We start from the raw sequence: 10,926 nt of genomic DNA, 5'->3' as shown, positions 1-10,926 counted from the left end.
CAGGTCTCTCAACTGAGGTTGTTGAGACCATTCTACAGTCCCAAGCTCCCTCCACGAGGAAACTTTATGCCCTGAACTGAAGAGTATTCACCTCTTTGTGTAGTGACCGTCGGTTGGATCCAGTCAACTGCCCAATTGGTACAGTTCTGGAGTTCCTGCAGGACCGGTTCACTGCAGGTCTGACCCCGTCCACTTTAAAGGTTTATGTGGCGGCCGTAGGTGCTTACCACAGTCCTTTGGGTGGAATGTCTGTGGGGAAAGACCCTTTGGTATCTCGTTTCCCTCGTGGCACTTGGAGGTCCTCCTCCCTTTCGAAATCGGACCAGGAGGCGAATAATTTGCTTTGCCCTGTTCGGGCGTTAGACGCGTATGTCCACAGAGCTGCCCTGTGGCGTAAAAGTGACTTTTGCTCCCCTAACAAGGGAGGTCCAGTGTCTAAGCAAAGGATGAGCAAGTGGGTGGTTGAGACTATCTCACTGGCTTATGAGGCGGCTGGACAGCCTTCTCCTTTGGCTGTCCGGTCGCTCTCTACTAGGAGTATGGCGGCCTCTAAGGCCCTTATATCAGGAGTATCGTTACAGGACGTCTGTGATGCGGCAGGCTGGTCCTCACCGCACACCTTCGTCAGGTTCTACTCTCTGGATTTAGACTCTACTCCAGGGTCTCATGTTTTGTCTTCTTAGTGCTGCTCACATGATTACACACAGGACAGACATTTGTAGCTATGGAGGCGTTGGTATAGACGTTCCCATAGCGTCAGTTTTCGACGCAACGGGAGTTCCCTTGAAAGGGAACGCCTCGGTTACGACTGTAACCTCGGTTCCCTGAAGAGGGAACGAGCGTTGCGTCGCCCTGCCATATCTCCATGCCTGTCAGCTCGACTTCAGACTTTTACGAAGCTTTCGTTTTCTGTTTTGGGCCGGCTTTTATAGTTTCCTGGTACGTGACGTCACCCGCCTCTGACGTTCCGCCACACCATTGGACTGATTTTACATGTGCTTCAAGACGTCATCACGCAAAGCGTTCCCATAGCGTCAGTTTTCGACGCAACGCTCGTTCCCTCTTCAGGGAACCGAGGTTACAGTCGTAACCGAGGCGTTTTTCATCTGTCTTCTGTGTGAGAGTGAATCGTTTAGTTGGTAAGAATGACTTCTGCCTGTAATCTCGTAATCTTACCAACAATACCAATCATTTGTAAATCTACCAGCCCAAAATTTAATCTCACCACGTTACTAATGACTAAGATGGCTATTCTGACTTTCTTCTGATGTTATCTGTGGGGGAATGTCATTAGGTAAGGCTTGTTCGCAAAAAAACAAAAACAAAAACAAAAACAAAAATGTATAAAGCAACTGCAGGCAAGATTGTGCAATCAATTCTTAAGGTCAATATAAGTCTTTTTGTGGCAAGTGACCCAGGTAAGTGTGGCAAGTGACTTCAAATTTATGGTGTTTATGCATAGGTTAACTTACTGAATGGACATGAATATGTTAGTTATTTGGCCCCTGTTTTTTCTACTTGTGACTTTATGGTTTCTTGGCCATAAGTCAATTAGGCCTAGTGTTGAGCTCATTTGCATATTTAAAATAGATTTTCAAAGAAACTTGTAAAACAAAAATGTTACTTTTCATGTATACTTTCACTGTGTAAAGTTTTATTGTGGTAGGAGTAAAGGAAGAAATTAAGCCTATGCGGGTGTATTTTGGGTAGCCTATATTCGATTAGTGTATAGCTCATTTGCATATTCAAATTCATTTTCAAAGAAACTTGTAATACAAAAAGTTTGACTCTTCATGGGTACTTTCATTGTGTAAAGTTTCATTTTGATAGGAGTAAAAGAAAAAAATAGCCCCATTGGGGTGTATTGTTGCCTGGCCTTATTGGCAAACATCTCGGATTGATGAGAATTTAACATATTTCCTCAACTAGGATTTCTTAGGACTTTTAGTATGTTGTTCTGGACACCTCATAGAAATGATCTAAGCTGCAAAAAATTCTTTTACAATTATTTCTATTTTTGGCTCCAAAATTTGTTACTTTGCCTGGACTAAATGTGAAAAGATGCGTATCATCAGTTATCTTACAATAGTCAAATGTATGTTGTGTAAGATATATTTGGTTAAATAATTAATATAGTACTCACACTGAACTGTGATCAAGTAATAGGCTATGTGATTTGATGCATTCTGCAAACTGTGTATAGTATTGAATACAATGCTAAATGTTTTAGAATGAAGAATTTTGCTGAATTGTAGAATTGCCTAAAAAAACCCGTGAACTTTGATGTGCTTGAGCTACCTCTAAATATTAATATTTTTGCCCCATTTATTTTCTGGGGTGTTTTTAGCATAAATGGAACAAATCTAGCGGGTCAGGCTGCAGAAAAACGAAAAAAAAAATGTTTTCGTACATTTAAGGGCCACCCTAACGTACACAAATACAAATACACTGTACAAAACAGGTGAATTTTACACAGTTGTGGAACTGAACTGATTAAATACTGAAGTGACTTCAGCTGAATAATGACACTATTGTCTTGTTGGAGCTGCTTTTCAGGAGAATTTGAATTTGTTACTAGTGTGAATCTGCTGCGAAACAATCTATGTTGTATCTTGTATATATATATATATATATATATATATATATATATATATATATATATACATATACATATATATATATATATATATACATATATATATATATATATATATATATATATATATATATATATATACATATATACATATATACAGTACAGGTCAAAAGTTTGGAAACATGACTATTTTTAATGTTTTTGAAAGACGTTTCTTCTGCTCATCAAGCCTGCATTTATTTGATCAAAAATACAGATTTTTTTTTTTAATATTGTGATATATTATTACAATTTAAAATAATTGGTTTTCAATTTATTATACTTTAAATTATCCTTTATTTCTGTGATGCAAAGCTGAATTTTCAGGATCATTACTCCAGTCTATCACATGATCCTTTAGAAATCATTCTAATATTCTGATTTATTATGAGTGTTGGACACAGTTCTGCTGCCTAATATTTGATGAATAAAAGGTTAAAAAGAACTGCATTTATAAAATAAAAAAAATAAAAAAAATTCTAATAATATAAATCTTCTTTACTATCACTTTTTATCAATTTAACACATTCTTGCTGAATAAAAGTATTGATTTATTTTTTAAAAAAAGAAAGAAAAAAATTACTGACCAGTAGTGTCTATATTGTGTTACAAAAGATTTCTATTTTTAAAACATTTTTTTATTTTTTATTCATCAAAGTATCTTAAAAAAGTATCAAATATTAAGCAGCAGAACTGTTTCCAACTTTGATAATGAATCCTCATATTATAATGATTTCTAAAGGATCATGTGATAGACTGGAGTAATGATCCTGAAAATTCAGCTTTGCATCACAGAAATAAATGATCATTTAAAGTATAATAAATTGAAAACCAATTATTTTAAATTGTAATACTATATCACAATATTACATATTTTTCTGTATTTTGGATTAAATAAATGCAGGCTTGATTAGCAGAAGAAACTTCTTTCAAAAACATTAAAAATAGTAATGTTTCCGAACTTTTGGCCTGTACTGTATATACACACTGAATATGCACACAAGCCAAGTCAGAAAGTCAACTTTATTTCTAAAGTGCTTTGTGTTTGTGTATGTGACATACAGTATAATTTGCACTATAAACAGATATTCAAGGGGTTAACACTAATTTCTTTCTGTCTCTAAACACTGAGTTTTATTTCTAAGTGATCTATTTATGTATTAGTGTTTTCACACATGATCCTAGTTGTAAGTCATCAGTAAATTATTGTTGCATTTTAACGGCAGAACAAAAGAGCTGTTAGTTTTGAGTGATATGTCTAATGTAGAGAACTGTGTTAAGAGTTTTACAAAAAGTTTGTTTTACAATAGACACCTGAGTGTAAAGCGTATAATGTGCTTGTAGTTTTGCAGACTTGGTCTGAAGATTCGGTGCATGAGTGAATAGTTACAGTGAGTGAGCCTCAAGTACCACTTTTAGTGTCTAAGCAATTTGAAAAAACTGTAATTGACGTCCAAAGGATTATTGCAGCCTTTCCCAGCCTAATGAATGTCCCAGACATAGCCTGTGTGTTTCCACATATGAACCACAAGGTGGCAGTAGCTTCAAACTAAGTGTGTTGTGTGAGTTGCCCTTGAAAGCCTTTTAATGCCTGGTACACATTGTCAGATGTTGGGCTGTCCCTGATGAAAGATGAGCAATCGTGGAGGTTTGTGTGGTCGTGGCTCCTTAACGGTGTACAGTGAGAGAGTGTTTCAAAGACGGCCGTCGTCACAGTCTTGAGACCACAGATATCCTGAGATCCTTTTCTGACAGTGTCAGACATTCAGTATGATCATCTCACAGTGTGTTTGCTGCTACGACCTACCGTACATCTACCGACTAGCCAATAAAAAAGCAACATGACATGGCGTATTGATCAACTTGACATTGCACTAAAACTTTAAATTACTTTCCTCAAGCTCCATTTACAAAATTAGCATGCCAAGTTGGCCTCTTTCCCTAGCCATGATCTCCTGTTTCGGTTCCACATTAAAAATCACAATAGCCAAAGTGCGATTCATCTTGCTCTATTTCAGTGCATGTTGATGATTCTTCTATATTAACTTGCCTCATAACCTACGATTCAAGGTTTCATCATCGTAACAGTCGATACATGACGTACCCAAGTTTATCAGATCCATGTCGTACAGTGGGATTTGTAATAATCTTGTAGGATTGTTGAAATCGCACAGTCGGTCGCAGACATTACAGAGATTTGGAGGAAAGATTCAGAGGAGAGATTAAAAACACACCAGAGTCATTGGGATGTTAAAATGGAAGGATTGTGGAAGTGGTTGTTTATTGGTGTTAAGTTTATTAGATCCATGTTGTACAGTGTGATCTGGTGGTGGTTGAGGAGAGATCCCCTGATATGATTGTAAAGCGCGTTGGGTGTACACTGTACAGTAGTACATACAGTACAGGCCAAAAGTTTGGTATTTTTAATGTTTTTGAAAGAAGTTTCTTCTGCTCATCAAGCCTGCATTTATTTGATCAAAAATACAGATTTTTTTTTTTTTTATATTGTGATATATTATTACAATTAAAAATAATTGGATTTCAATTTATTATACTTTAAATTATCATTTATTTCTGTGATGCAAAGCTGAATTTTCAGGATCATTACTCCAGTCTATCACATGATCCTTTAGAAATCATTCTGATGATTCATTATCAAAGTTAGAAACAGTTCTGCTGCTTAATATATATATTTTTTTAAATACATCTACAAGGATTGTGGAAGTGGTTGTTTATTGGTGTTAAGTTTATTAGATCCATGTCGTACAGTGTGATCTGGTGGTGGTTGAGGAGAGATCCCCTGATATGATTGTAAAGCGCTTTGGGTGTACAGTAGTACATATGATTCATTTGTAATGATCTTGTAGGATTGCTGAAATCACACAGTGTGTAGCAGGGATTACAGAGATTTGGAGGAAGTAGATATCAACGCTTAAAAACACACCAGAGTCTATTGGGATGTTGAAATGGAAGGATTGTGGAAGTGGTTGTCAGACTGTGGTGATCTGAACTAAGAGCGTAAAGAGTGAAATCATGGTTTGTGGAGTTTAAGTGATTAGGGTATCCAGATAGATCCCCCCACCCTTCTCTCAGTTGCATTTGTGTTTACCCAGCAGTGTCTGGTAAGCCGCTCCGAAGACCTACCGCTCTGCAATAGACTTGCAAATCACTCCTCCCTTCTGCCACGCCATTAGCATACAGATGTTGTTAAGAAAAGGGAGAGTCGCCTCACAAAGGAGCCCTGATGTGAGAAATGCCCCTGCATTTCATTTACTGCCCGGCCTGGTCTCAATGAAAGGCTGCGAGACCTTTGGCTATTGTCCATGACCGTGTGTGACAGTGGGATGTTTCTTGGTCTTCCATGCACAAATGCAGGAACAATGAGCAAAGCAACACACAAAAGCCTTCATCTGTTCACTTGTCCTTTGTGTGTGTTTTCAGCTTGAATAATTAAAAGAGCTGTCAAGTATGCATTTTTCTTTCTTTCGAGGAGGCAGATGGAAGGAGCAGCATTCAACCGGATTGTGGAGTTGTGTTTAAAATGAATTGACATGCAACTATTTGTTATAAGCAAAGCTTGAGAAGCTTCACCGGGGTTGATTAGAAGACAAGTAATGCAAAGGAAGGAGGCAAATGATCTTTTGTTCCCTTGAAAGTTTATTTTAAAACAATATATTATAATGAAAATGGGCATTACCATCCCATGGAATGTAAACAGTTCATTTAAATTATATATAAACAAACATGAAACGAAAGCACAACACAATATACTGTTTTCCCACTTCGAAAAAACGAAATAAATAAGTTTTAAGTTAACAAAAGGCAAAGGCGTGTCTTTTCACGAGGCAAAAGGATGAGAAACAACATCAATAATAATAATAAAACACAGCCTACGGACATCAGAACTCACAGTTCATGTTATTTGCAAATGACAATTTTCGCCTCTTAAATAAAAGATAAGAGTGCAAAAGACGAAGGCCATGGTACAACTTGACTTCTATCCGGTACATTGTTATTTTCACATTCATGTTGGCTTGCATATGAACATTTTTGACTCTTCCTTGTGGATATCTCTGACTGTTATTATTGAGAAGGACTGATACAGGACAGTGGAGTGTTTCAATAGCACTTTAAAATGATCCTGAGATTCCAACAGTGAGACTCTGTGCAGCTGGTCTTCATTAAAGCTAAGAGATAGCTCGTGCAAAGCAGACAAATGGGCTCAAAGAAACAAACAAAAAAGCCTTATCTACATTGTTCCTTCTTCGAAATGCATACAAAACACAACTGCAAGCAATGCATAATACAAAAAAGCAATAAATAGTTGTTTTTTTTTGTTTTTTTAAAGAACTAGGTTAAACTACTCAGTAACACTGTCCGTTTAAAAATGCCTTAACTAAAGGCTACAGTATGTATGTTCAGGGAGCGGGTTAGACGTTACACTAGATGTATATACTCTAAGTTGCTCGGCTTTGGTTAGACTACAAATAGGCGTCTTGGGAAAGTTCATCCTACAGATAAAACACTGCAGAACAATTCCCGATACAAATAAACCTAAAGTGAAGTTCCCACTGCACTTTCGAACTGGGTATACAACAGTATACATTGCCAACAAAGTTCATGAACTATCACTCTTATGAGTCAAGTGCAGAGAAACATCTGCACGAGTGAGCATGCACAATATGCACAGGTAATGCGCTCTAGTCGTCTGAGACAGACAGACGGCTGAAGATGGGCAGACGCTTTCCCTCGATCCCGGGAGAGTCGCAGTCGCTCAGGCTGCTGGAGCTGGTGTAGTCGTCCTGGTCCGAGAGCGAGTCCGCAGAAGCGCTTCTCTGCAGAGCCGATGTGAGCGCGTACGCAAGGTTTCGCACGCTCTCCGAGTCGCTGATGGCGTAGAAGCTCCCGTTTGCTCCCAGATCGGTGAACGGGTGGCCGTGCTTTAGGGTCCCGGGCTCGGGGAACAGAGGAGAGAGCAGGTCGGGACTCCCTGTGGATGGAGGCGGGGATACAGACGAGGATCGGGAGAAGGCCAAGGCGTCCGGGACGGCGTGGAAACCACCGAGAGTTTGACGTTGCGAACCGAGAGTTTGGCGTTGCGAGGAGAAGCCGCTGAAGCTCACGCTCTGGCGGAGCAACTGCGGTCGCTCTCGGATGCTCTTCTCTCCGTGTGTGTGTGTGTTCTCTGAAACGCCTTGCTGCTCGTCCGCGTTGTGTATGAAGTGGCAGCGGGCGCCGTAGGGGCAGAAGCCGATGGTGTGGAAGGTGCGACACGGTTCGGTCTTGTATTTGGGATGCCGGTTGAGGCCTCGTAGCTCGTCCATGCCGTGTGCGAATTGGCATTTGGACCCGTACTTGCAGGTGCCGCTTTCCTCGTACGTTCGGCAGAGCTCCGTCTTGTAGCGAGTGGACATGGGCGCAGACTTCGGGGAGGACAGGGAGCTGGTGCTGATGTTTAGGCCGGGTGGTGGAGGAAGAGAGCTAGCCGTCGGGCTCTCGCAAGCGTTCACGTGACCCTCGATCATGCTCACGGACCGGTCCACTCTGAAAGGGATCTGGTTCAGAGAGGAGCGAGGCAGCTGATGCTTCTGCTCGCGGATCCAGGGCTGGGTGATGGCCGGCAAAGGCCACGGGTTGCTCTCGTTGCTGTTGAATTTAGAGTTGGGAAGAGTCACTGGGCACAGGGAGTGTCTGCGCTGGAATCCCACCACACGCTGTTTCTGTGTGGCATCTGTAAGGTCAATACCGCGGAAACTCTGGGAACACAGAGAGAGAGAGACTTTAGTATACTCGTTGTGCATAAGTTTCAGAACTAAATGCATGAAGAAACACAAACCATTGAAGGGTATGTTCACACAAAATAATGATTTGGGTTGTCAGTTGAACCCAAAAGAACATTAGATCCCATTGATGTACAGTATATTGCATGTACAAAAAAATATACTTTTTTGGGGTTTTCAACAGAAGAAAGAAAGTCACCCAGCTTTGAAACAACATTGGGTAATACTTCATTTTACAGTGTCCTTGTTACATATGTTACATGTACTTACCATAGTAAATTAATAACAGTAAATTATGCATAAATACATGCAACTTACCATCAACTTAATCCTAATCCTACCCTAACCCTATAGTAAGTACATGTAGTTGCTTAATATTACTCAGCACTTGAATATATAATTACACTGTAACAATGACACCTTAAAATAAAGTGTAACCCAACATTGCATTGAGTAAATTATGACTGAACTGTCTCTATAAAACTATTTGAGTGCTGTTTAAATGCTTAACTTTTAAGTTCAAGAAACAAAGTTCATATTCTTACCTTGCAAAATTCATCATCCAACTCAAGGAAGGGTGTGAGGAAATTTGACGGCATTTTCGAGATGCCTGGTTGTTATTCTCTATGTGCAGTTAAGGATCTGTTGAACTGCTCAACAACGGATGTCAAGTTCTGCTTCTGTTACAACCACACTGTTGGAATCTCATTTTATAAGCAGAAACTTCTAACCCCGCCCACCTTCTGAAGAGGCGTGTCTTAGAGTTCGGGTCACACCCCTTCAAGAGTGAGGGAAGTTTGCTTGTGTCCTGCGTAGGGCTTCACAAAAGAGCCAACTCAAACTTCAGTGCATCTCAGATATGGTGTAAATTATTTAAAAAATGGCTGGAACTACATGAAAAAAAGTTTAGTTTACTTCTGAAATAGCTCAGGGTTATTAGGAAACTAAATTCCTTTAGGTAAACTTTTTTTACAGGTTAAACTTAAAAATGTAACTTTTTAAAAAAAAATTCAGTTAGAGGCAATATTTCTCATTTTCACTTTAACTTGATGTGCTAAAATAACTAAGCAAAAATACAACTGAAATAAAAATGAGTAAAACTAATAAAAATGTCAAAAACAACTAAATTACAAAACCTTTAAATAAAAAACGAAATGTGGAAATATAAAAATTATACTAATTCAAAATATTAATTAAAACCTAGTGTATCAATGATATTAAAATAATACTGGCTCTATGAGCATATTAAAAGTTGTTTTTCAAAGTAACCATTCGTATCAGAGCTATTGTTTTGAGAAAATAGTTTGATCAGTCTTACACCGGCCTTTAATTTGAGCCTTTATCTTACAATTCCCTGAAAAATCCTTGAACGCTTGTGTAAATATTTGAACTAAAATCTCTCAGAATAGGCTTTGCTTCTCAAGTTAACATTGGGTTCTGTGTTTGCAACATTGAAATGAATACTAGCATCTCTCCTCTATATGTTGTATTCAGCTGTAAATGACTCCTAACCTGAGGCCATTTTCACTTCCGTCATTATGTCATTGCGTGACACCTCATCATACTTGATGGGGCAAATCAAGTGGGCAATCGTAGCCCAAAATCGGCCTCACGGGGGTGGGAGTCTCTGGGAAACCCTCGAGGGGAACGTGTCATAATTCATTACAGAGATCCAAGACCGTTCAGCTGCATTAAACCGATTAGTCATCTGTACATAATAGTCCATTATCACCAATTTTGCGTCAATGATTTCCTGCTGCAAGATTTAGTGTGAAGATACAGCGGTTTGTTGATAACCGGACTGTTGTGTTGTTTGACTTTCTGATGGCAGGATCAGAATTGCAATCTAAGTAAATATTGTGTCTTAAACATGCATTATATTTTGAAGATTGTCTGTACAATGAAAGTCAATTGGGGTCCAGTGCTGTTTTGGACCCCATTAACTTTCATTGTAAGGTTTTGATAACCTCATCTTTTGACAGATATGAACATACGGTTGAAATCTGTTATGCATGAACATTTACATATGTAAAGGAGTTGTCTTGTGTTTCTAGTTTGACATTTCTGGTAGTTTAACCTTCTTTATCATTCTAGCAGTTTCATTGGACAATGCAAATAAACCACGAGCAGTTCTCACCACATCAACTCTTGTGAAACAAGACACTTCAAATATTAGTATGGTCAAAAGACAGCACTGTTCCTTTAACACACAATGAAGTCTTATCACAGAGTGGAGCGTCAACACCTCATACAATCCTGCTATGAGCACTTGTTCTTTTGTGACTGATAAAGACAGCAACAGTTATTTGGGCATGGATATGCACAACTGAAAGCAAAGGTTTTATTTGTTTCCAACACAGTGCAAGTGAGCCAGATTAAAGCCTATTGTCTTTGTACAAAATACTACACTAGGCTTTGAAAGCACTGTTTTAGATATCAGACACTAATGCAACATTCTCTTGTGTCTTTTATTCTGAACTCAAACTCTCAGTGTGTGTGCCGATTTAATTG

At 38.8% G+C, this 10,926-nt stretch overlaps 1 protein-coding gene across 1 annotated transcript; it reads right to left on the bottom strand.

Moving 5' to 3' along the window:
* Positions 1-6,269: 6,269 nt before the first annotated feature.
* On the bottom strand, positions 6,270-9,093 carry LOC309507255 (mRNA decay activator protein ZFP36L1). Its single transcript, XM_082181400.1, has 2 exons — positions 8,961-9,093; positions 6,270-8,391 (listed from the first exon to the last, which is right to left on the bottom strand). Exons 1-2 carry the CDS (start codon positions 9,012-9,014, stop codon positions 7,336-7,338), a joined length of 1,110 nt encoding a protein of 369 aa, XP_082037526.1. The 5' UTR covers positions 9,015-9,093; the 3' UTR covers positions 6,270-7,335.
* Between the last annotated feature and the right edge of the window lie 1,833 nt (positions 9,094-10,926).

This window comes from Leuciscus leuciscus (genome assembly GCF_965113295.1).
Source record: "Leuciscus leuciscus genome assembly, chromosome: 10".
Classification (NCBI taxonomy): domain Eukaryota; kingdom Metazoa; phylum Chordata; class Actinopteri; order Cypriniformes; family Leuciscidae; genus Leuciscus; species Leuciscus leuciscus.
Note: the sequence above shows the minus strand (reverse complement) of the source record. Positions and strands in the feature narration are given on the sequence as shown.

What these genes read in the sequence shown, in the direction of transcription:
- LOC309507255 (XM_082181400.1), bottom strand. Translation starts at nt 9,014, where the DNA reads ATGCCGTCAAATTTCCTCACACCCTTCCTTGAGTTGGATGATGAATTT. An exon ending in TGGATGATGAATTTTGCAAG is followed by an intron (nt 8,392 to 8,960) that starts GTAAGAATATGA and finishes CTGTGTTCCCAG; the next exon opens with AGTTTCCGCGGTATTGACCT.